This window comes from Trachemys scripta, chromosome 3 (genome assembly GCF_013100865.1).
Source record: "Trachemys scripta elegans isolate TJP31775 chromosome 3, CAS_Tse_1.0, whole genome shotgun sequence".
Lineage (NCBI taxonomy): Eukaryota > Metazoa > Chordata > Testudines > Emydidae > Trachemys > Trachemys scripta.
Genome location: NC_048300.1, coordinates 122,269,150 through 122,295,730, shown reverse-complemented (window position 1 = coordinate 122,295,730; position 26,581 = coordinate 122,269,150). Strand labels below are relative to the sequence as shown.

Here is a 26,581-nt window from a genome sequence, read left to right as displayed (position 1 = left end):
GGGGAGTGATCTGAAGCTGCAGGGGAGAGGAGGAGGGGCTCTGGCTGCCGGAGCCCCGTGCGAGTGGCTCACTCCAGCCGGCTGCCCTGTAAGCCGCGCACGCTCTGCATGGGGGGAAATCCGGACATTGACAAATTCCCCCCGGACGCTATTTTTAACTCAAAAAAGCCGGACATGTCCGGGGGAATCCGGGGGAATGGTAACCCTATCCTATTGGGATCCAGGAAGTGGGCGGGTGGAACTCGCCCACTGCTAAAGGACCTTCTCCCAGCCTAAGGGGAGGATTCACTGGGCCTGGAAACCAAATGATTCCGGGGCACAGCTAATGAAATAACAGGAACAGGAGTGCAGTCAAAGGGTCAAATGAAGGGAACCTGTCTGGAACACAGAGTAGAGACCCCCGGCTAGCACCCACTGCTCCTCAAAGGCGACAAGGGAGCTAGTGGATGCTGCCTAGAGGAACTCTGTCCAGATGCGTGAACGGACGGAGGATCGGAAATAGGCCCCACAGTCACAGGAGACCCCACCGGCCAACCTCCTCTCCCTGGTTTTATAGATGGCCATTTTAGCCAGGGCCTGGAGGAGGTTGACTAGGTCCTGTGACTTCGTGGGGCTACGGATAGGGAGTGCATAAATAAGAAGGTGAGGGGAAAAGTGCAACCAAAAATGTAACAGGATGTCTAAGAGGAGCCGGAATAGGGGCTGCAACCTGGCGCACTCCAGGTAGACATGCGCCAGGGTCTCCCTCATGCCGCAGAAGGGGCAGGTGTCCGGGACGGGGGTAAACCACACCAGATACACACCTTTGCTCATGGCCCCGTGAAGGAGCTGCCAACTGATATCCCCAGTGGGCCTCGGGACCAGGGTAGAATATAGGCTGGCCCACCGGGGTGCCTCACCCTCGAAAGGTGGCAGGAGGTCCCGCCATTTTGTGTCAGGGCGGGACGCGAGGGTGAGGAAGTGAAGGGTGTGGAGCACGACCGTGTACAGGTGTTTTCTTTGCGCGGTCTGTAAACGAACCGGCTGCAAGTCGTGCAGCCGGCTCATAGTGAAGGGGCGGGGGGGCTGGTTGGGTCCACAGGGCAGGGGCCCGATGAAAAGGTCCGGAGTGCCTGGGGTGGAGGGTGGGCGGGGTGTTCCCTCTCGCAGGACCTGGTCAAGGTAGGCCCGAGCAGCGGCGACAAAGCGGCCTTCACCTCCTGAAGTATGCGCTGGGGAGTACGAGGCCTGGAGAGCCCCATGCGCTGAGCGAACGTCAGGGGGTCCACCCAGTTTCCCCGGTCGTAGTCCAGGAGGTCTCTGACTCTAGTGACTTCTGCCAGGACCAACCTCTGGTGCACTGGGGGGGACTCCGCCACCTGCACACAGAGCTAGGGGTTGTGTAGCAGGAGCTCTGCGACGAGCTCTGCCTCCTCTGTGGCCGCCACGGACCTGATTGCTGAGAACAGTTTCCAGGTCTGGAGGAGGTCCTGGTAGAAGACCGTTTTTTTTCTGGAATTAATTTTGGCAGGCAGGCTAATTAGAGCATCTGGAGCCAATTAAGAAACTACTAGAATCAATTAGGACAGGCAGGCTAATCAGGGCACCTGGTTTAAAAAAGGACCTCACTTCAGTTAGTGAGGTGCATGCGAGGAGCTGGGAGCAAGAGGCGCACAAGGAGCTGAGAGTGAGAAGGCATACTGCTGGAGGACTGAGGAGTACAAGTGTCATCAGGAGGAAGGTCCTGCGGTGAGGATAAAGAAAGTGTTGGGAGGAGGCCATGGGGAAGTAGCCCAGGGAGTTGTAGCTGTCACGCAGCTGTTACAGGAAACACTGTAGACAGCTGCAATCCACAGGGCCCTGGGCTGGAACCCGGAGTAGAGGGCAGGCCCGGGTTCCCCCGATTCCCCCAACTCCCTATTTGATACAAGAGAAGTTGACCTGGGATTGTGGGTCCCACCAGAGGGGAGGTCCCTGGCCTGTCCCCCGACCCACTAGATGGGTCAGCAGAGACTGCGGAGATTGTTCTCCTTCTTTTTCCCATGCTGGCCAGTGATGAGGTTAGCTGAGTGAACGGCAGGTTTGAGCCACTAGCAAAAGTGGCCAAACAGAGGGCTGCCATGAATCTCTGACGCAAGCAAATCCGCCAATAAGTGCAGGACCCACTAAGGCAGAGGAGGAACTTTGTCACAATAGATAGAACAAAGCCATTCTATAAGTCAAAGCAGTTGTTTGTTGCAGTGGCCAATAGAATGAAAGTTCGCCCAGTGTCTGCTCAGAAGATTTTATCCTGGATTACGACCTACATCCGCTACTGCTGTAAGTTGGCGAAGGTGCCTCTGCCGGCTATCATGATGGCACACTCAACTAGGGCACAAGTGTCATCAGTGGCCTTCCTGGCACAGGTACCAATCCAAGAGATCTGTCGGGCTGCTACCTGGCTCTGTCTCCACATGTTCGCGTCTCATTATGCACTTATCTAGCAAGCTCGAGACGATGCTGGCTTTGGCAGAGCAGTGCTGCAAGACCATAAACTCCGAGCCTATCTCCATTGATACTGCTTGTGAGTCACCTACAATGGAATCGACATGAGCAGGCACTCGAAGAAGAAAAAACGGTTGCCTACCTTAAATAACTGTTGTTCTTCGAGATGTACTGCTTGTGTCCATTCCATTACCCACCCTCCTACCCCTCTGTTGGAGTTGCTAGCAAGAAGGAACTGAGAGGGCATAGGGCCGGCGGTTCTTGATATACTGAAGCATGAGCGCTGCACCCAAGGGGGCACCACGGCTGGCCCTATGGATAGCCCTAAGGCAAACGTCTCCGATGACGGTGCACGTGGGCATGCGCACACCTAGAATGGAATGGACATGAGCAACACATCTCAAAGAACAACAGTTACAAAAGGTAGGTAACTCTTTTTTCTAGGTATTATTTCTACTTTTTTATGCTTTTTATACAGAAAGTTATGTGGCACTATAGACTTAAATGTTAGTGTTACAACATGTATGATTATATGTTTCGGGAATCTAAAGTAACCGTTTATTCACATATGGGGCTGGACACAGTAAACTATCTTCTAATGTTATATGAAAGCAAACTAATTGCTATGCCCTTTTAGTCCTGTGGTGTTACAGTCCCAGTTCTGCTGAATCTCTCATGATTTAGTAATTTGTCATAAAAGTTCAGTTGGAAACACAGATTGAGAGCACTAGATTTTTTTTTTTTAGACTAATTCAATCAAATGGCCCCTTCAGCTCCTGGGTTTTTCCTAACAGAGCTTAAAAAATGTGCTAGAACACACGTACAGTGTATAGTATCTTTTGAAAATCTGTGCAGGATCTTCCAACCTCCTGTACATAATTTCAGCAACCAGTGATAATGTTAAAGGGGAAAAAAGCTGTTTGTACTTTCATTGGTGCTCCATTTTATACTGATTTGTACCAAAAGCAACACATTTTTTTTAATGCACAATTTCCCATACCAGGTCAGGAAGTTGGTCCATAAAGCCCGGTATCCTGTATCTCTTATTGCCAGTATTTCAAAGGAAGACAAAACCTTGCATGTATATGATGATCCAAAATTGGCATAAACTTATCCAGCCTTAAAATATTGGGGGATCACTTCTTCCCAGTTCATTAAAATTTCTGGTGTTTGGCCCTTGCTGTTTGAGTCCAGCTACACTGGTCTGAAGAGTTATCTGTAGAAGATCTTTCAGATTATATTTTAAATCTGGTTTCAAACTGAATTTAGGGATAAAATGACAGCAAGAAATCCATTGATAACCGTTCTTCGCCTTTTGTTAAATTTAACACACAACTGCATGCTTATGTTTAAAAGGTACAGAAAGAAAGCTAGAACCTTGATACATTACAGCCTTTTAACACTGGCATTTTTCTGTTGCTAAAGAAAACTATATAGTCCCTTCAGAATACAGTTGCTGTTGGCAACTTAGAGATTTGTCATAGGCAAATATTACTTAGTGAATTATAAGTACCAAAACAGCTTTTCAGTAGAACATAATAAATTGTATTTTATCATCTTTCATTTAAATAGTAAGATGCTGCGTTAGTTAAATAAATTACACTGAAACAAGACAACAGTTAGTTTCAAAATGCTTGCAATTCCTGATATATAAAACAATGATTAATGTGTAAAAAAGTTCATCTCTATATAGAGGGTTTTTAAAAAAAAAAAAATGCATTAAAGATGTGTAAGCCATTGCTCTTACAAAGTCCATATTTTGTTTTAGAGCCCTCATCCTTCTGTGTAATGAGGGTTTTGGGGTTTTATTTAGCACTTTTATTCATACTACCAGCTGTACAACAAGAATGAATGAGTCCTGTATAGCATGTGCTCCTGTATTTGGAGTTTAACTCTGCCCTTCTTTACTTACAGCAAAAAAAATTTATCATCTATCATCCAGGTTTATTTCAAAACTTTTTATTGGTTCTAACATGGTCTCATCGTTCTCCTCATTCTCTGACCATCTGTGGGTTAAGTCTTAGCAGACTAACCATTTTGCAGAGGGAATGCAGCCTGTAAGCCCAGAGGGGCTTCCTGTATACATCAAGAATCAGTCTTTATAAGTTGAATCTGTTAAGGAAATAGGGGACAGGGTGAGGAGCAAGGAAGCAGGTGAAGGGAGCATGTTGAGAATCAGGGCTCTGTGAAGGGACATGGGCATAGGGGATCCTGGCGAAATGTCAGAGGGTGAACAAGGGGGTAGGAAGGAGTTGTGTGTGGGGAGAATAGGGGGAAAAAGTGGGGGTGGTGGGTGAAGGAGGTTGTTGGTAAATTGGTGAGTGTTCAGATGAGGACCACAAGAATGATTAAAGGATTGGAAAACACGCCTTATAGTTAGGCTTGGCTGAATTTGATTTTTATTTTTTAAAATTTTGATGGATAATATCTGTTTGTCTAAGTAGTGCACAGTTGTGAGAAATCATGGATGGGGGTCAGACAATAATTCTTTAACGACAGAAGACATTGAAATTCAAATTCAAAAAGTTAAAACTTTATAACCATTACAACATAAATTGTCAACATCACATGCCACAATACACAAAGTAAATGTTCTTAAATCAAACTCTGTGTTCCCAAGCAGCATTTTCCTTTTCCTATCCGTAAATTTCAATTATTGATGGAAATACTTTTTCCATTGGTTTGTGTGTATACAGTGAAATCAATTTACTGACACTTACTGATAAAAGTTTAATCCCTCCAAGCCTATTTATAGTGGGAGACTCAAGGAGCTCAGTCTGTTGATCTTAATAAAGAGAAAGCTAAGGGATGTCTTGATCACAGTCTAGAAATACCTAAATGGGGAACAGAAATTTGATAATAAGCTCTTCAGTCTAGCAGACAAAGATCTAACACAATCCAATGGCTGGAGGCTGAAGCTGGACAAATTCAGACTGGAAAGGTAATTAGTCATTGGAACAACTTACTTAGGGTTGTGGTGGATTCTTCATCACTGGCAATCTTTAAATCAAGATTGGATATTTTTCCTAAAAGGTATACTCTAGTTCAAAAGGCATTAATTCAGGGAAGTCCTGTGGCCCTTTTTATACAGGGGGTAAGGCTAGTTAAACAAGTGGTCCCTTCTGGCTTTATAATCGATGAATGTATGAAAGCAGAGGAGAGAGGAGCTGTACCTGTGGCTCATCAGAGTAGAGTTCTCCCTTCTGCTTTTTCCATTCCTGACCCCTTACAGGGCACACCCTGCTTTTCTGTTATAGTCTTCACACAAGCCTCCAGTCTCCACTCACCACCTCCTGAGCACCACCAATAGCCCCTTAAAGTCCCGTGCTTCTCCACAACCCTGCATCCACCAAATTTCCACACACCTCTCTGTTCAACACACACACACTCCTTTTCACAGACACTTGCAAGCCTCTTGACTCTCTATGAAGATGTTCCATGTTGCAGGGAAGGGAGCAAGCCTATTGAGGATATAGGAAGCCAGATGAGTAGCTGAGTTTTTACTGAGGAGTTGACTGATGCTGTGTTGGTTTCCTGAAGCCCAGGCTGAGGCATCAGCACTTAATGGATATTTTCCACCACTGCTGTGTGCCCCTTGGTGCACTGAGGCATCAGCCATGGGGTAACTTTGCTCCATTGCGGAGATGCGGAGATACTTAGTTCCCCTGGTGCTGCTTTCTGTGTGTTGAAGAGCTCAGGCAGTGGTTCTGAGGGAGCAAAGTGTATCTGCTGAAGCACTGGCTCTTAAACTGTTCCACACCAGTAATGCCTCAGTGTGCTGCGGATTGGAGGCAGTAGTACAGGGAGTCCTTCAAGTGCCAATGCCTCTGAGCTCTACCCTCCATGCACAGCTGTGGTCCTCCTGTCCAAAGCCCCCTGCACGCAAGCCTTTTACTCTTCCCAAAGGCCCCATATACATGCCTGCTAATGCCTCCCTGTTTCCCCCTACATAACCACTCGCCATCCCAGAGTTTGATCTCACCTCCATACCGTACCCCTGTACTCTCCGCAACCTAGCTTGCTTTCCTGCCTCAGCAACCGGTTAGTGAATGAGAGAGTTACAGGTACTTGGAAAATTTTAATGAAAAAATTTTTTCATTTTCATGTTTTATCTAAAATGGTGTTTACGGAGATGCCAACCTTCCCTAATTTTCCAAAGTCATCCTGATTTTTAAATGTAATTATGAAATTACTAAATCAGGCTTAAATCTACAAATTTTGCAATTATATTTTAAAATGGGAGGATTATGTCTGTTGTGTGTCACTCACCACTCAAATCCAGCGAACACAGTGCCATGGCTACAAGGGCATTTTTCACCACCACCAGTGCCCTGTGCGGGTTGCCCATAGCCCAGCCATATGCATGCCATGTATAGTGTATACCATTTTGGCAGTCACGCTAGGGGAGGCTTACAGGTTCGCTCCTTGGTTCCGTTGCTGAGATTCCCTGGGAGGGGGAGCCTGTCCCAGGCCAGTGCACCTGCACAGGGCCCAAACACATGGCCATTGCTTGCACCACTGCCACAGGGAGCAGAGTGCTGGGCCAAGAGCACCAACAGAGTACAGTGAGTGGGGTGCACTCGCCCCCTGTGCCTTTTCCCTCAGCACAGCCAATGGTACCTGATACTGTCCCAGCCAGATGGCTCTGGGTCTGGGACAGGCTAAGCAGCTGCCTGCAACACCAGTAAGTATTTCCATCAACCCCAGTGCCACCTGCACCTGATATTAGTCCCTCATCTCCCTGAGACCAGCTGACACTAGGCACCTAACCTTTATCCCCTCATCTCCACTCCGCCCACCTTACCAAGCAGCCCCCTTCACCTCCATTTCCTCTCCTCCCCACCCCAACAAGTCCGTTCCATGCTCTACGAAACTCACCAAATGCGTCTTTCAGACCAACCAGACACTCCATTCCACTCAAGCACCTGGCTGCCTGACACCTATCCTTCCCAGGGGGACCTGGTGACCCAACACTCCACCTCTCACCTCTGAGGGCAGGATGACATCACAGTATACCATGAGAGAAATTTCTGGGGGCAGCCCTGCCTCTGTGGCACTTGCACAGACTGTGAAGTGAAGGTCATTCTGATACGGGGCAAGCTGTGGGTCTTTTGAGTGGGTTGAGGTGCTGGATTCACCACTCAAGCCAAAGCCTATGGGTTGCTTTCTAGTGCATTAGTACACTCTATACTAAGACAGAAGAATCATAAGAAATGTGAAGAAAATAAGTCAAAATATCTAAAAGGCAGCACTTTAAAACTATTCTGCTGCAAAAGTTAGTAAACATATTAATACTTAAAAATGTCAACTATCTTCTGGAAAGTTTAAATTTAAGTCCTGAAGTGTAAAACAGTAGGATTTTAGTCTTGCTTTAAATGTAGATTTCACAACCATGGTGTTGTTACTATTGCCTCCATCATATTTTTGTGAGCATAAACAGAACATCCCGGTGTACCTCTTCTTTTACAGATGCTGACAGGCAAGACTCAATTAACCTATTTTTGGGAGTATTCCAGCCTGCAGAAGGAAAACCTCATCTTTGGGAGCTTCCTACAGACTTTTACTTGCATCACAAGAACACTATGAGTCTTTCACAGACCAGGCGAAGGTATTTTGTAGTTCCTTATTATCACTCACTTTCATAACACATGTTCAAAATTTAAAAACTTTTACATTGATTTTGAACAGCTGTCTCAAAAATACATTTTGCTTTGCAAAATAAGCAGGTAAATTACTCTGCCTTGCAAACGTGGGTTATTTGAAACAAACACATCACTGCCATATTTTAAACATTTGTAAAAGCATTAATTATCACAGTCTTCTTTTATGAAATGTCTGACATTTTGTTTTAATGAAATGCGTCCATCTGATGGAAAAGGACAAATTAAAAAGCTGGAATTTCATATGAATGAAGCTTGCAGTGTGAAATATCTGCTATTGTATTGAAGTTCAGTTACCAGCATTTCATTAATCTGTAGGCTAAAGTATTTCTGTTCAATTTCAGCCAGTCATATTTATTGATGTAGCAATGTATTTGAAATACTGTGATTAGCATTCAGTTTTTACTGGGACACAACCAGTTCTCAGGAGTGCATGCTCAGAAAATGTAGACCAAGAAATGTACATTTCTATTTCTTACCCACCTCCAGACCCCATCCCAATCTAGTCCAATTTGAAGATTGTATCAGTCCAGTTTTATCTGTCACCCCATTTGTGCATTGTAGTTTATAAGCAGTAATAAAACTGAAGTAGTTGATATGAGAGATGATTTTTGAGGACAATAACTTCAGCATATTGAATGACTCTGTTTCGAATTGTAATGACTGACCTCCTCTCTACATTATACAAATTTTACAAGAACAGGTGGTATTGGAAACTTTCTACAGAGACCCTTTCAAAGCTGCTACTGGTGCTTCACCTGATTTTTGTTAGCTGTTCCAAGGTTATTTTGATCCTGCCTACTTGTCCATCCTTGTGTGGGCTTGGTCACTTCAGTTGTTGGATTTGAAATTCTGCTTTAGATTTTTTTCTGGAGAAGATTCAGGTCCCTTAAAAAAAATCCATATAGCTACTTGTTTCATCTTAACGCTACACATCAGGTCATCCTGCGTCCAAAAGAACTGTTTCTAAATTACCATTTTCTATTGTATTTCATCTGTTTTCATAAGCAGAATTACATAAGAACATAATAATGGCCATACTCGGTCAGACCAATTGTGCATCTAGCCCAGTATCCTGTCTTTTGACAGTGGCCGGTGCCAGATGCTTCAGAGGAAGTGAACAGAACAGAGCAATTATCGAGTGATCCATCTCCTCTCATCCAGCTTCTGGTAGTCAGAGGTTTAGGGACACCTAGAGCATGAAGTTGCATCCCTGACCATCTTGGCTAATAGCCGTTGATGGACCTATCCTCCATGAACTTGTTTAATTCTTTTTTAAACCCAGTTATACTTTGGGCCTTCACAACATTCCCTGGCATTGTCTCTTGAGGGTTTTTTTTATGCTTGTTTTAGCCTTTTATTTTATTTAAAGTGAATTTTGTAATGTGGTATTACACCACTGGGGGTTTGGCTTTGACGGCTACAGTTTCAAGCTTAACAGAGTGAAAGTCACCTCTGCTACTTGCTTCAGATTTAGGGTCTCTAGGAACACATAAAGACCAAGGGTAGTGACCACACATCCATTCACAAGTACAAGTTTTACAAGTTTTATTAAAGTTACAATTAGTTATGAATACCCAAGCATATAGAAATTCTATACAGAACTATGCAAAAGTTACAAATATAGTTATACTCTCATCCCTAACAATAGTGTTGGGGTCTGATGGGTTACTCATGGATTGATTATCAGTAGAGGGATGGTTCCTGCTGGAGTTTCCCATAGGGAGAGCTCAATTTTCCTAATCTAGGCACTCTCTTTTTATAGTGTGATTCTGACTATACCTCATTAGCATTTCTGTACATAGTGCACCCTGCGGTTAGGGCATGTGTTAGATTACCGGGTATCTTGTAAGCAAAAAATTACTCTTACTGTTAATTTTTCACAATATCACCCATTGGTACATCTTTTCCTGTAATCTTAGGGCATCGGGTTATTCTTCGGTCACTTATGTCAGCATTTCTTATCTCCAAGGCCTAAAATAGCTAATCTAAAATCTTGCAGGCCTTAGCCTACAGGTTCTTGCGTTTCAGCTTGCCTTGCTTATATCTAACACATGGTTCCTCTAAATATTGATCAGTCTTATACCTCTCTACTCCTATGAATTAACTCTATTTAACATATAATGATTATATATGACGTAACATGTTAGTCAATCACAACATCACACAATAAATGAACAATAAACTAAAATAATTGGCTACATCATTCATATCAGCCATGCAGCCAACCTCCAGTTAGTCTGGGCACATAAAATATGTGCAACTTCTTTCTTCACTTTATTGTCCACTTATCCTGAACATTTCTGTGTGGTAAAGTAAATTCAACTAATGTGTTGCAAAGGTGATTTCTCAAATGAATGTCCCAGTCTCCCTTTAATCCATTATCTTGTTTATTTCAAAAGCTGTCTTAACTTTTGTGTTCTTGCATGTTTCGTTTTTCTTTGAATTAGAAAGTTAAAATTGCTACTTACTATTTTTCTCCTATCTGTTAACTGTTCTTTGTGTGTACACACACCCACACACGTACATACACACATATACATACATGTTAACTGTTCTTGGTAGGGGTGGGTGTGTGTGTGTGTGTATATATACACATACACACACACACACACACACACACACACACACACATTCTTCTGGTCAGAATTTGTCATTTTTAGTTTTTCTGATTAGAGTTCATATTATACAGGCAAAATTGTTTCATGTGGAAATAATGCCTTCTGAGTACAGTAGATACTGTAGATAAAGTCTATGAGTCTATGAGTCTAACTGAGATATAGATATATATTTCTATATCGTCAGTCTCTTGTCTATCTGTTTGCTTATGCCAGATTAAATTGTGATCTCTTAAGAAGACACAATCAGATGTATTTGTACAGCACCAAGGAAACTGGGGCTGTGACTGTGTGTACAAACAGAATTTGAGTCAGGAAGGGGTTAATATGCGATTGTGGGCCAAATCAACCCCACCCATGATACCAGAAGCATGCATCAAGCGTCAAGGAAGGAGCTAAAAGGGGCGAGCCCCTGTCAGTTGAAGGCTGGTTTAGACCTTCAGCTCTCTTACTGCGGAAGAGAAGCTGGGCTGGAGCCAGGAACTGAGGAAGACTGTGGCTTATCAGAGCTCCCACAATGGAAGATAGGCTTGGTCCAAGATGATTGCCATGTTTGGCTATCAACAATTGACTTAAACTTGCATGGAATCATTTGTTTGCTTGGTACACTGCAGAACCTGGGAGGTGCAAAGAGCCCAAAAGGCACAGTGTTGTCAGATGCTACCGGTGTGGTGCTCTGCTTTCTCCTATGTTGATATCACTTGGCTGCGTGCGTGTGTTCCCTCTGTGTGCTGCCCCAGCTCTGCGCAGATAACTGACCCAGCAGACCTGAAGAGAACCCCCAATAACCAGAGTCTAGTAAGATGCAAAGTCATGTCGACTAGGTTTATTGCGACCTTGGACACAATTGCAGTTCCCTGTAGGTTTCTTAGCCTAACTCAGGGCATACTATGAGAAAGTGCCTCTTGGCAATGGACCCGGCTCAGTGGCGGGACTTTCCACTGCCCCCTCGGCCGGACAAAGATATCCACTCAGGGATGCATTCTTATACACCGATACAAACAAGTTACACATCACTCCTGACGTATTGAGGTGCAACCCCTCTACGCAGCAAGGTACAACCCCTCTACGTAATCAGGTGCTGCCTCTCACCTTGTACATGTTGGTTCGAACAAAACAACTCTATCCATCATTTTACCCTTTTGCCCCTGTCATTGGGATGGGTCGGCCTGTTCCATGTTATCTGTGGAATGTTCCAATATGGTGTGTGTTCTGATATCTGGTGTCCAGTACCTTTTAGGTATGTCTCTTTTTGCAGCATCAGCCCTTTCCTTGCCAGCGTCTGTGAGCAGGGCCTGCCTCTGGCTCACAGCTTAACTTTGCTTTATGTTAGCAAAGTCTTGACCATTTCTTTAGTTCAGGCCTCAGGCCTCGTACTGGGCCTTTATTAGGGCCTTCACTTACTACACACAGAACAGTTGTTTTGTTTTGTCAATTTTCGACTTTGGATACTGCAGAAATAGTGGAAATGTTTTGTACCCTAACTGGAGCACTAAATCTGCTCAACCTGGAACGTGGTGGAGGCTGGGCAGATCAGCAGAAGGCTTGGAGGGAAGTAGAGATAGTCATTGCTGCACCACACCACAACATAAGTGGGTGTATAGGGAGGGCAGGCAGCTGCAGGGGTTCCAGTCATGACTGGGGCCCTTGGCCACTATGACAATAAAATAAAAATGATGAAAAATACTATGTTTGGGGCCAGGGGAAGAGAGGGGAAAAAGTAACTTGCTGCAACAGAAACTTCTTTCCACTTCCCAGGCCTTTCTCCTCTTTCATTCAGAAAGAAAATATTTCATGAGTGGTATACACTTCCTCTTGAATTCATGGAGAGAGAACAAAATGGAAGGAGTCTGGAATCCTGGAAATTGGGCTCTTCCCCTGACACCCAGCTCATCCTCAGTGCCAGCAGCAAGACAGTGCTTCGGTGAGATCAGCTCTTGGACAAAGAACAGCTGACTGAAGCTGAACCCAAGAAAAACAGAGGTGATGCTGGTGGCCAGAGGAAAGTATTTTGAAGAGCTTACAGCCACAGTGCAGTCTTTGTTTGTTGAAGATCTACAGCCACAATTGGTCATGTCAGTCTATAGTCTAGGAGTTCTCTTGAATTCTTCTGACACTAAGTTCTCACATAGAAAGCATTTCTCACAGATGCTGCTATCTTCCCTTGGCAAGGAAACTCCATTCGATTCTGGCAGATGAAGTTCTGGCCTTTAGTTATTCATGCCTTCGTCACCTCTCAACTGGATTACAGCAATGCAGTGTGCCCTGTCATGAGGGCTTTAGCACTTAGGAAATTCCAGCTAGTTCATAACACTGCAGTTCATCTCCTCAGCAACACACACTACCATGAGCATAGTCCTCAGGTCTTTATATTGTCTTACCATAGAATTTTGAATCATGTTCAAGGTCTTTGTCCTTATCTTCAAAGCACTCTGTGGCCTGGAGCTGTGATACCTAAAAGGCCGTGGTCAACAATTATGCTTCTCTGGTGCAATGGAACTCTAAAAAATAAAAGTAAAGCTTGTCTGTCCAGGAGACAGAACTTTCTCCGAGTGCAGTCTGGGACTGTGGAGGAACTAATGACTGTCATGAACCTCACCACTTTCCGCTACAAATGCAAGGCACCTTTCTTTGACCGTGCCTTCTCTAACACATAAAAGGTATATTTATATTTTTTTTAAAGAGAGAGAGAAAAAAAATAACATACACCCTACCAAAACAAGACACTTCACTGCACACACTTCTGCTTCGGGGGAGAGGATGAGAGAACAAATGTGATGGATGTGTTCACGTTGTTTAGTGCATACCTGGAAGGCTCTCAGATACTACTGCAATAAGCGTGGTATAAAAACGTATACGACAGGGATCTGGGTAGCGGAACTCCCACAGTGAGTGTACTGCTGATCACTGTATTAGCCTAGATAGGATCTGATCTTTAATATTTAGGATCACATGGTGTCTCAAATAAAAGCTATAAAGATAACTCTTTTTTTTTCCTTCCAGGAATGGTGTCGGTATAATTTAGAAAAAAAATTACAGATATAATTATGAGGAAAAGATGGAAACGTAAATATGAATAGCTGAAAGAAAAAGCAAGCTTCATTTATGCTTCATTTTGTTTTCCAGTAGGTTATTGTTTTTCATTCAGTGAGAGCGGCTAGAGCACTTTCTTTGTTGTTAAATATTCCAGTAATGAAGCACTCTGTTAATCATACAGATCTAAGAATCAGATCTCCTGTCAGTTTCTTTTTAAGAATATCAATGCTCCTGTCAGGAAGCCAGCTTATTTTGTATTTTTCACAAAACTTTGCAAATTGTCAAAGTTTGCCAAATGTTTATTGATAAATATTATTGCTGATCTCCACACTCCATACTCTCTCTTCAAATTTTAAAACCTTAATGTTAACATTATTTAAAAAAAAAAAAAGGACCAGAAAGATGTTAACCAGTAAGCGTATCTGATAGTTTTGCATTGTTATAATCATTGTTTTCTCAGACACCCTCTCTACATGCTTCTTTTGATCTCCCTCCATGCATTATGTCTTAGGCGCCAATCCTGCAACTGCTTCCAAACAGTTGGACACCTGAAGTAAATGTAGCTCTGTGCAGACAAACTGCTGCACCTGCATAGAGCCCCACTGACTTTAGGGGTCTGTCCACAAAGGTGCAGTTGCACGACTGGGAACTGTTGAACTTCTTAGGCCAGTGATGGTTCTTTCCTTTCTCTCACCCCTGCAGTATAAACCACCATGCACAATTAGGTCACTGTACAGTGTATAAAAAGTGGTGTGCATGTTTTTAGATGTGATAGTAGATTGAATGTTTATTTTCTATAGAAAATACTATAATAAAGTCAATTCCATGTGTGAATTTCCTCCCTCCCACAGCTATACCTACTGGTGGACACGAGGTGTATTAAATCATTTACCACTGCCTTATGATGAGGGTAAGTACTCTGTGTTCTTTTTGTTTTTGAGAATATTTTTGAAAAATACTGATTATTTTGATTCAGCCATTGAATGGTTTGCATCTATTCCTTTAATCACAAATTAACAAACTGATGATAAAAGCTGTGCAGTTATAAAACTGACAGGTATTTCCTTCTCAATAAGCTGTGGGTTTCACTATCATATATGAGATGCCTGCATCACGCCTGCCAAATGTCCATCAATTGTTGAGCCAGATATTGGGAATGTGGTGCTTATTGTAGACTTGTGAATGACTTTGGCTTCTATAAGTTCACATGCAGGGAAGCATTTTAAATAGTTTTTTGTCTTATGTGGCTTGAAGTATTGTAAATTGGTAACGCACAAGAATAGTCTAGCCCAGGGGCGGGCAAACTTTTTGGCCTGAGGGCTGCATCGGGTTTCGGAAATTGTATGGAGGGCTAGTTGTGGCGTGGCGTGGCCCGGCCCCCACCTCCTGTCTGCCCCCCAGGGACTCCGGCCCCATCCAACCCCCCCCCTGTTCCCTGACCGCCTGCGGATCCCTGTCGCCCCATCCAACCTCTCCTCTCATTCCTGCCGGCCCCCCCCAGGACCCCTGCCCCATCCAACCACCCCTTATCCCTGTCCCCTGACTGCCCCCTGCCGCCCCATCCAACCCCCTCTCCTTCCTGACTGCTCCCCGGGACCCCTGCCCCCATTCAATCCCTTATTCCCTGCCCCCGATCACCACCCCGATCTCCCCTGGTTTCAAACCCCCCCCCCCCCCCGCCCCCTTACCATGCTGCCTGGAGCACTGGTGGCTGGAGGCGCTACAGCCACGTCGCCCAGCTGGAGCCAGGCCACACAGCACAGAGACCGGGTCAGGCTGGGCTCTGCGGGTACGCTGCCCCAGGAGCTCAGAGCCCCGCCGCCCAGAGCATTGCCTTGGCGACGGAACGAGCGAGCTGAGGCTGCAGGGGAGGGAGGACGGTGGGGGGTGGGGACAAGACTCCCAGGCCAGGAGCTCGGGGGCCAGGCAGGACGGTCTCACGGGCTGGATGTGGCCCACAGGCCGTAGTTTGCCCACCCCTGGTCTAGCCGATAGTTCAAATACACTTTGAAGACACCTCACCACTTCTCCAGCTGGGAGACTGTTCGAATCGGAAATGTAAATGTAAAAGGGAATCCAATTAACTAGTTAACTTTTATAATGTATCCCCTCAAATATATATGTCTTGTTTTTAGATCATATTTCTTGTGCTATAGAAAAAACATATGGAAGTGTATCTGGTTAAATTATTACAGGAATATGCAAATAGATTTTTTTCCAAATGTGCTAATGATTAGCAATAGAACATATTGTCTTTTTTTCAGTGACATGCACTGAAAACAGAAGGAAGTTGATAGTGAAGAAATTTCACAAATATGAAGAAGAGATTGATATTCACAACGAGTTCTTTCGGCCATATGAATTAAGCAGTTTTGATGACACCTTTTGCTTGGCAATGACCAATTCTATACGGTATGTTTTGTGGTGTTATAAACAAAATAATTTAGATTTCACAATTCTAATACATAACCTGAAACTTACTTTAGTGCAGGGGTTCTTAGCCTTTTTGAATCTTGCCCCACTTTAGTATTTGTTTTTACTTGGAGCCATCACCATCCCTTTACAATAGTGGGAAGGATACTGTTAGGTAGTGTTGCTAATGCATTTGTACAGGAGATACCAGGCAAATTACTCAAAATACAAATCAAATGGTAGTGTAAAAACACACCTTACCTGTATTAGTGCTGCTGATGTTAGTCAGTGAGACATCTGAGTAAGTGGCATTGCAACCTGACACGCAGGTCACAACACCGCTCAAATTTGGACCGGCTGCCCCTCTATCTAGTGATGGAGGGTGGCTGAGCCAGATTTAAGTGAGTGGCATTGCAGCCTGGCACTTGGCCCCCACACTTTTACTATAATTTCTGAATTATTAGAAGGTTCACTGCCCTCCTATCCCAAAAATTTGATGTGCCACCCCAGTTGAGAATTTCTGGTTTAGAGCTTTATTCAGCTGGAAAGAGGACATTTTTTAGGTAATGTAGACTACTTCATTTGGATTCATGCAGTTTTGTCTACACAGTGCCATAGTCCAGACTACAGGGTGTGAATTATAGACTGTTCTAACCTGTTGCTCTCTAACAGCCTCATGTAGACACCTAGATTCTGCTGGCACGAACTAAAAGGTACCTAGTTCATTTTGAGGTAGTCCCATTTAAAACAGGACTACGTTAACATGAACTAGGTACCTTTTGTGCATGCCAGCAATGTGTATGTGGGGCCTGTAGAATGCAGCATGTTAGAGTGCTCTGCAAGTCACACACTCATAGTCTGAACTGCAGCGCCATATAGACAAGCCCATCCTAATTCTAAATTAGGAGAAAAATTATGTCTCTGTTCAGATATGTTCTGTTTTTATCTCAAGATCATGTGCGCTTGGAGTTGATTAAAACAATCAGCTAGAGTGTTTTCCGGCTGGCAGCCATAACACCTTGGATCATGCCAGCTGAGTATTTTAAAAAATATTTTTAGCATGCATGCTTTGGCTAATGGCTTTTGTGGGAATGATATCTAAAATGGCCATTTGAAGTAATCTGAGAGTCATGAACACCATCATGAAAATAACATTGTTGGGTCACCATTAGCCCAACCCTACTTCACAAGTGACAACTCTGTGTATAGTCATGTTTTGTGAGTCTGCGTGGTACAACTGAAGGCTTCTTACATCTCTTTGGATTTTAATTTTTACATGACAGTTTGTGACCTGTAATCAAAGTTTAACCTAGACAGTCCTTTTTAATTCATGACAACAATTTTTAAATTCAGAACTAAATGTTACAGTTTCCCTTATCTCTTGTAGATGTGAAGAATTTTCAACAAAACCTGACAAAATATAATTTCAGAAGCATATTTCACATGTTGAGCTTTATTTTATGGCTGATTTCCTCCCCTCTTTCAGAGATTTCATGCCCAAGAATGTTGGAATTGATCCAAGTCCATTTACAGTGCGGAAACCTGATGAAACTGGAAAATCAGTGGTGGGGTAAGATTTGCATATAAAATATGAAATTTAAGATAGTGTACTGGCATAATAATATCAACATTGTCGAGTACAATGCAGTTAACAACAAAATGCATAATTACTTAGTTCAAGATGAGCAATGACTTGAAGGGGACACACAAGCCATACATGGCTCTTGAGTTGAGGCATAAGGCTAAAACCCTAGTACCTACCTGTACTCAGAGAGTATAAGGGATCCAAGGCCTATTTGCAGTAAATGGAAAGATTCTTACGGACTTCAGTGGACTTTGAATTAGGTCTCAAATATATTTATTACAGAATCAGTAGCATCTTGTATTACTGTGTATTGCCCTGTGTATGCCAGACAAACAATCTACGAAATCACTTATGTGAGAGTATACATTAAAACATAGTTCAGATTAGGCATAGTTTAGAAGAATAGTGAACATTTTCTGGCATGTGCAGCAAACATTAATTTGCATCTAAAGCAACTTTGTAAATAACTGTCTTCTTCCGAAACTAAATCTAAAGAAAATGGTGTTGATGGGTTAAAAAGAAAATATATGGTATCCTTGTGCTAACAACATTCTTTTTAGAAGAAATAGAGATAAGGGAAACTATAGAATAAAAAAGTCCAATACATTCAGAATCACAATGTCGACTGAATTAGTGAATACAGAAAAGAATGCACAAAAATTACAAAGTGCTATAGTTATAGCTAAGGTTGTAGGAAAAAGCAGATGTTACATGAGATACACTATATTACAGCATTCCATCAATAATATAACATTTTCTAATAAATATGTACGATCTATAGCATAGTGTATGTGTTTGCAGTATGATTTAAGTATAATAAATATTTAAATGTGTAATAAGTTTCTAAAAAGAAAGTCAGCTGATAGTCATGAGTAGTTTGAGAATGTGACATCAGAAATTAAAGTTAGAATTGCTTTCAGTGTTCTAATATAAAATTAAAAGACCATCTGAAGATCTGGTCTGAATGTTTATCATAAAAAGAGTATCACCATTCTTCAAGTAACTGTGCATGTGCATTCCTTTCTTGGTGGTTTGTGCACGCACTCCACTTACAGTTGTAAGAAATTTTTCCCTCAGTGGTATCCACTGGGATGGCTCAGGTGCCCTCTGTTGCTGTGTGCTGGTATAAATGGCCCAGCCACCTACAAGATCCCACAACTTTCTCTTTCTGCCACGTGACAGTAGTTGGAATTGCTTAGTGCTCTGAGTGTGCTTGTTGTAAATTAGTTGTAGATAGTTTACTAGTTGATTAATACTTAGTTAATAGTGTAGATAGGATAAGTTTCTTTCTCAGTACCCAGTTTGGGGGTTTTCCACTTCTTGGCACCAAGGGATGCCTTGGTCACCGGGCTTCAAACCCTGTATCCTTTGCACTAGGCCAATGACAATGAGTGATTCACATTCAAGCTTCTTAAAATGTTTAGGGATAGTCCATACTCAGAATTGTTATCAGATTTGTAAATACTTTAAGCCTAGGACAGGAAAGACACAGAAGCCAGGTTAAAGTTTTTGCTCAAGAAAGTGTTCCTGAGACCTCTGTCAGAGCCTGGCCATTCAAACTCAGCTCCTAGTGCCTCAGCATCGATTGGGGTGTGCCTCCTATGTCACCTGAGATTCAGTATCGTGTACCTTCCCCAATAAGCAGACTGTCAAGAGAGGAAGGTCTCCAGCACTGAAGTCCTCTAGGCATGGGAATAAGTAAAGTGCAGCCAAAACCAAGCAGTCCTTTTCTCTGCAGAAGCCAGCCCCCTTGACTCCAGCACCAAGGCAGGTACCTTTTGAGTCCAGCTCACTGAAGGTGGCTTTCTTAGTAGCTATCACTTCAGCCTGGAGGATGGCTGAACTTCGTGCTCGGATATCTAAAGCACCTTATATAATCTTCTTTAAGGACAAAATATACTTGTACCCTCATCTGAGATTTCTCTCTAGAGTTTCATTTTCATAGAGACCTGTTAGTTTACTAACCTACATTTTACACAAAACCACATGCCAATAGAGAGAAGCAACACCTCCACTCTTAGATGTTAGGAGAGCTTTGGTATTTTAGGACAGGACTAAACAGTTCAGTTTGTCAACTCAACTATTTGTGGCCATTGCAGACAGAATGAAGGACCTCCCAATCTCTTCACAAAGAATTTTCTTGGATAACTTCTTACATTTATGTATGTTACAGTTTGGCAGGCATTTCCCTGCTGAGCAAAGTGATGGTACATTCCACAAGATTGCAAGGGTTCTCCATGGCATTCTTTGCACAAGTTCCTATCCAAGTAATTTGTAGAATGGTGACTTGATCTTCAGTCCACACCTTTGCGTCCTGTTATTGCCATCACTCAGTACTCTAGAGATGATGCTAAATTTGGACAAGTTGTACACCAGTCTGTGTACATGAACTCAGATGCCTCCTTCTACTGTACCACTTGTGACTCACCAAAAGTGGAATGCACATGTGCAATCACGCGAAGAAGAAAAATGGTTATTAACATTCTGTAACTGTTCTTCAAAATGTGATGTACATGTCCATTCCACAACCCGCCCTCCTATCCCTCTGCATTGGAGTTGTCCAGCAAGAAGAAACTGAGGAGGCTTGGGGATGGCTGAGCCCTTTATACCAGCATGCAATGGTGTGCGGCAACAAAGGGTACTCAAGCCACCCTGAGGGGTACCACTGAGGGGGGAAATTTCTGATGACTTTTTGAGAGGTGTGCACACACCACCAGGAGTGGAATGGCCAAAGAACAACAGTTATGGAAGGTTAGTAACCTTTTGGTTTTTTTGTAGTCCTAAAAAAGCCATTGATGTAGATAATTTGCCATATCGGTAATGCTATGACTGCATGATGTTACATTAACTTTTGAGGTATCTGCTTTTTTGGAATTTTTTTCTGGAAATTTTTAGAAACAATATAATATATTATATTTAAATATACTGAACCTGCAACATAGTTGTGCTTTCATAAAAGTTCAGGAATGGTGTTTACTTTTTTTTCTTTCTTCAGCAGCAGCTAAAAGCTGAATAGAGGTGATTATTGTGGATGTATTTCTAAAAATTACCTGAGTCTGATATTTTATGTTGTAAATTCTTTCTTCCAAAGTCTACAAAGCATTAGGTGAATTGAGCTACTGTATGTGATTTTTGTTTTGTATGATGGTGCAGCAGTAGCTGTGCCATAGTTAAGGTTGTATTAAAGTACCATTTTAACAGGAGCATTAACCCTTTATTTTGTAAAAATCTCATAGAAATGGCAAAAACTAAAGCATAGAATATAGATTTAGAGTACAATTTAATTACTCTTGGAAATAATTTTTAAAATGTGAAAGAATTACTCTTTGGTTTTTGTCCCTATTGGATTGTATCACTTTCCTTTGTACTCCTTTTGCAAGAAATCTTAACATCTGGGACCTTTCCTCTGTCCATGTTGTGGCTTCTCATGTGCCAATTCTTAGAATATCAGTTATCTATTAGTGTGTGCCTGTATAGCATTTTAACCACAACAGAAAATATGTGCTCCAAGCTAAACCCACCAAATATACACAAATGCAAGAAGCCTGGGAAACAAGCAGGGAGAACTGGAAGTCCTGGCACAGTCAGGGAACTATGATGTGATTGGAATAACAGAGACTTTGTGGGATAACTCACATGACTGGAGTACTGTCATGGATGGATATAAACTGTTCAGGAAGGACAGGCAGGGCAGAAAAGGTAGGGGAGTTGCGTTGTATGTAAGAGAGGAGTATGACTGCTCAGAGCTCCGGTATGAAACTGCAGAAAAACCTGAGAGTCTCTGGATAAAGTTGAGAAGTGTGAGCAACAAGGGTGATGTCGTGGTTGGAGTCTGCTATAGACCACCAGACCAGGGGGATGAGATGGACGAGGCTTTCTTCTGGCAACTAGCAGAAGTTGCTAGATCGCAGGCCCTGGTTCTCATGGGAGACTTTAATCACCCTGATATCTGCTGGGAGAGCAATACAGCGGTGCATAGACAATCCAGGAAATTTTTGGAAAGTGTAGGGGACAATTTCCTGGTGCAAATCCTGGAGGAACCAACTAGGGGCAGAGCTTTTCTTGACCTGCTGCTCACAAACAGGGAAGAATTAGTAGGGGAAGCAAAAGTGGATGGGAACCTGGGAGGCAGTGACCATGAGATGGTTGAGTTCAGGATCCTGACACAAGGAAGAAAGGAGAGCAGCAGAATACGGACCCTGGACTTCAGAAAAGCAGACTTTGACTCCCTCAGGGAACAGATGGGCAGGATCCCCTGGGAGAATAACATGAAGGGCAAAGGGGTCCAGGAGAGCTGGCTGTATTTTAAAGAATCCTTATTGAGGTTGCAGGAACAAACCATCCCGATGTGTAGAAAGAATAGTAAATATGGCAGGCGACCAGCTTGGCTAAACAGTGAAATCCTTGCTGATCTTAAACGCAAAAAAGAAGCTTACAAGAAGTGGAAGATTGGACAAATGACCAGGGAGGAGTATAAAAATATTGCTCAGGCATGCAGGAGTGAAATCAGGAAGGCCAAATCACACTTGGAGTTGCAGTTAGCAAGAGATGTTAAGAGTAACAAGAAGGGTTTCTTCAAGTATGTTAGCAAGAAGAAGAAAGTCAAGGAAAGTGTGGGCCCCTTACTGAATGAGGGAGGCAACCTAGTGACCGAAGATGTGGAAAAAGCTAATGTACTCAATGATTTTTTTGCCTCTGTCTTCACACACAAGGTCAGCTCCCAGATTGCTGCACTGGGCAGTACAGCATGGGGAGAAGGTGACCAGCCCTCTGTGGAGAAAGAAGTGGTTCGGGACTATTTAGAAAAACTGGATGTGCACAAGTCCATGGGGCCAGATGCGCTGCATCCGAGGGTGCTAAAGGAGTTGGCGGGTGAGATTGCAGAGCCATTAGCCATTATTTTTGAAAACTCATGGCAATCCGGGGAGGTCCCAGATGACTGGAAAAAGGCTAATGTAGTACCCATCTTTAAAAAAGGGAAGAAGGAGGATCCGGGGAACTACAGGCCAGTCAAACTCACCTCAGTCCCTGGAAAAATCATGGAGCAGGTCCTCAAGGAATCAATTATGAAACATTTAGAGGAGAGGAAAGTGATCAGGAATAGTCAGCATGGATTCACGAAGGGGAAGTCGTGCCTGACTAACCTAATTGCCTTCTATGAGGAGATAACTGGCTCTGTGGATGAGGGGAAAGCAGTGGATGTGTTATTCCTTGACTTTAGCAAAGCTTTTGATACGGTCTCCCACGGTATTCTTGCTGCCAAGTTAAAGAAGTATGGGCTGGATGAATGGACTGTAAGGTGGATAGAAAGCTGGCTAGATCGTCGGGCTCAACGGGTAGTGATCAATGGCTCCATGTCTAGTTGGCAGCCGGTTTCAAGCGGAGTGCCCCAAGGGTCGGTCCTGGGGCCGGTTTTGTTTAATATCTTTATTAATGATCTGGAGGATGGTGTGGACTGCACTCTCAGCAAGTTTGCAGATGACACTAAACTGGGAGGCGTGGTAGATACACTAGAGGGTAGGGATCGGATACAGAGGGACCTAGACAAATTAGAGGATTGGGCCAAAAAAAAACCTGATGAGGTTCAACAAGGACAAGTGCAGAGTCCTGCACTTAGGACGGAAGAATCCCATGCACTGCTACAGACTAGGGACCGAATGGCTAGGTAGCAGTTCTGCAGAAAAGGACCTAGGGGTCACAGTGGACGAGAAGCTGGATATGAGTCAACAGTGTGCTCTTGTTGCCAAGAAGGCTAACGGCATTTTGGGCTGTATAAGTAGGGGCATTGCCAGCAGATCGAGGAACGTGATCGTTCCCCTTTATTTGACATTGGTGAGGCCTCATCTGGAATGCTGTGTCCAGTTTTGGGCCCCACACTACAAGAAGGATTTGGAAAAATTGGAAAGAGTCCAGCGGAGGGCAACAAAAACTGATTAGGGGTCTGGAGCACATGACTTATGAAGAGAGGCTGAGGGAACTGGGATTGTTTAGTCTCCAGAAGAGAAGAATGAGCGGGGATTTGATAGCAGCCTTCAACTACCTGAAGGGGGGTTCCAAAGAGGATGGAGCTCGGCTGTTCACAGTGGTGGCAGATGACAGAACAAGGAGCAATGGTCTCAAGTTGCAGTGGGGGAGGTCCAGGTTGGATATCAGGAAAAACTATTTCACTAGGAGGGTGGTGAAACACTGGAATGCATTACCTAGGGAGGTGGTGGAGTCTCCTTCCTTGGAGGTTTTTAAGGCCCGGCTTGACATAGCCCTGGCTGGGATGATTTAGCTGGGAATTGGTCCTGCTTTGAGCAGGGGGTTGGACTAGATGACCTCTTGAGGTCCCTTCCAACTCTGATATTCTATGATTCTATGAAATATGATTTAATGAGAAGTCTACACAAATGCTAATGATGGAGAAAGATTGATCCAAATAGCCCTGTAGTCTAGGAGAAGGTTCCTTGATATGAGAAAGAGGAGACCAGAAGTTCAGATCTCCCCTCTTCTAAGTTCTGTTTAAATTTCCATGCAATTTACCATCCTTATTATTGATTAAAGCAATGAACCCCAACTTAGAAGACAGAAGAGCTGCTGAACAGTATGTACCCTAAACTTAATCAAACTTGTATTCTAACAAAACTTTAACAAGGATCTTGTATGCTTTTGTTTCTGTTCTATCAACAGATGAGCAATCTGACTGTCTCACATCCCATGCATTTGGGAAGTTATTCTGTCTTCACACTGCTGAGGTCACTGTAAAGGTTTTGTGTTAGAGTGCTAGTTTGATGAACGTGAGGTTTGTATTGCTTTTTGGTATCTATTGGAGATGGAAGAGAAAAGGCCTTTTGGAGTGTTGTAGTGTGGTACAATATACAATGCTATCAATATGAAGGTGGAAAGGAATGTACAAGTCATTCCCTTAACTTCTTATTTCCATTATTTTAAATTTTTGAAAGGAGGGGGTATGTACTGCCACAATCTTAACTGCCTCTAAATATAGTTTGTTTGCTAATATTATAGAAAAGTTATTGGAAATAAGACTAAATAGAATGAAATAATTCATTGGGAGTCAGTCAGAGCTGTGGATAGTCACTCTCTTTGAAAATCAGGCCATTAATTTAGTTCTCTGGCTTCTAAGTATTCAAGTTTGAAAATGGTGACCTTGGGGCCTTCACATTCATATCATTCCCATTATCAGAACTTCAAATATTCTAATCTTTAAGGACATGTTAATTGGCAAAGATAGGAGAGACTGGAAATTGGGGTCTTGACTTAAGATATAAAGCATAAGGATGAAAGGGGAAAAATAATTTCCTGTTCTTTCAAATTAAGGGCCCGATGGGTTACATAATCTAGTAGATTTTGCTCTTTTGCTCTTTCCAATTTTTGTATTAGGCAGTTCCAAGCTAATTTGATTTTCTCTCCTCTCTAAGGTAGTATATGTCAGTGTCCCCAAACAAAGAATACATTGTTCAGACATTTCTCTGAGGTCTCATACTTTTGGCATGGAACACAACTATAGAGCTGCACACAATTAATATGGTTTATTTTCTAAAGGAACAGTGGCTACTGGTGAAAAAGGCACTTTACTGTACCTTCAATTGATGCAATAGACTTTAACATTTCATTGAGGCATGTCTGACCTGTGTATTGATTTGCCAATCTCCTCCTTGAATTTTTTGTAATGTTACTTTTTAAATCGTTTGACTCTGTATCCAAATATTGATTTGTTTCAAACAGCAGGGCAACTTGTTCTGTTTATTTACAAGGATGCATTCTAAGATCTCTGGTCTTCCCAGTTTAAATATCCTCATGAGCTTGTGTGCTTGAACTCTTTGTTTTAAAACGTTGGATGAAGTAGAGTATCCTTTTTTGTACTTCTGTTTTCAGTCTCAAAAATCCATTTGCAAAACGCATCATCATTGTATTTTTCCAAGGGGAAAATTACTAGTGGTAGCTATCTACAAGAGGTTATCAGGATGTTAACACTCTACATAGAAATCCCAAGAAGTGATAGTGTGCCGTGTCTGCTATGAGTGACAGACCAGAGTAATTGTATGTTTTTTCCAAAGTGTAGCACTAAATCACCAAGGGTATTACAACAGATCCATGCTTTTGGTTCCATATTTCCAGGGCATTACCGTGTCAGGATGTCCTGAACTTAGTTTAGAGTAAGTGAAACAGCCTTTACCAACTTCCAAGCTATAAGTACCAGCAAATGCTTCTGTTGTTTCTTCCACTTTCTTCATCTGACAGATCTGCACTGAATAACTCCTTTAGCTACCATCCTCTTTGTCCAGGCTTCTGCAGTTCCATTGAGAACCAGGGAGAGTCCCTAAACATTCATATCTTAAAGCTGAATTAAACGGATACCTGATGATTTCCTGGGTCACTTAAAGCTGACATAGACACCTCTGTTGGTGCCACAATTGAGTGTGTGGCTGGGGAAAATGGGGTATGACTGGAGCACTGCTACGCTCCAGTGGTCCCCTGCTAACCACTTGACCCTTTGAGGGCTGTTGTAGCCAGCGGAACTTAGAACAGCTGCAAAACTGCTCTAAATTGCTTTTTGAGACTGGACCTGTGCCCAGTGGTCCAGGGATAAGGAAGCCACAGTAATGGCTTAGAGACTCCTTTACACTCACCTCTTTTTCCCAGACTGTTGCATACACCAAGTGGACAGACCCAAGAATCCAATCCCTTAATGTTTTATTCCCTAGCCTGGAAAGATCCCTTATAAGGTGGCTTCAGATTTCTATATGGAAACAATAAGGAGAAGTTGACATGATCAGAGGAAATGGAGAGGAAGATGTGTTTAT

General features: G+C 43.0%; 1 protein-coding gene across 1 annotated transcript in view; it reads left to right on the top strand.

The window, feature by feature from the left end:
- The window catches only part of FIG4 (FIG4 phosphoinositide 5-phosphatase), a 164,447-nt gene that overhangs the window by 83,115 nt on the left and 54,751 nt on the right, over positions 1 to 26,581 (top strand). The window contains exons 16-19 of the mRNA XM_034765895.1: positions 7,933 to 8,071; positions 14,629 to 14,687; positions 16,042 to 16,189; positions 17,676 to 17,759. Coding sequence (XP_034621786.1) covers positions 7,933 to 8,071; positions 14,629 to 14,687; positions 16,042 to 16,189; positions 17,676 to 17,759 — 430 coding nt within the window. The remainder of the gene's footprint in view (positions 1 to 7,932; positions 8,072 to 14,628; positions 14,688 to 16,041; positions 16,190 to 17,675; positions 17,760 to 26,581) is intronic.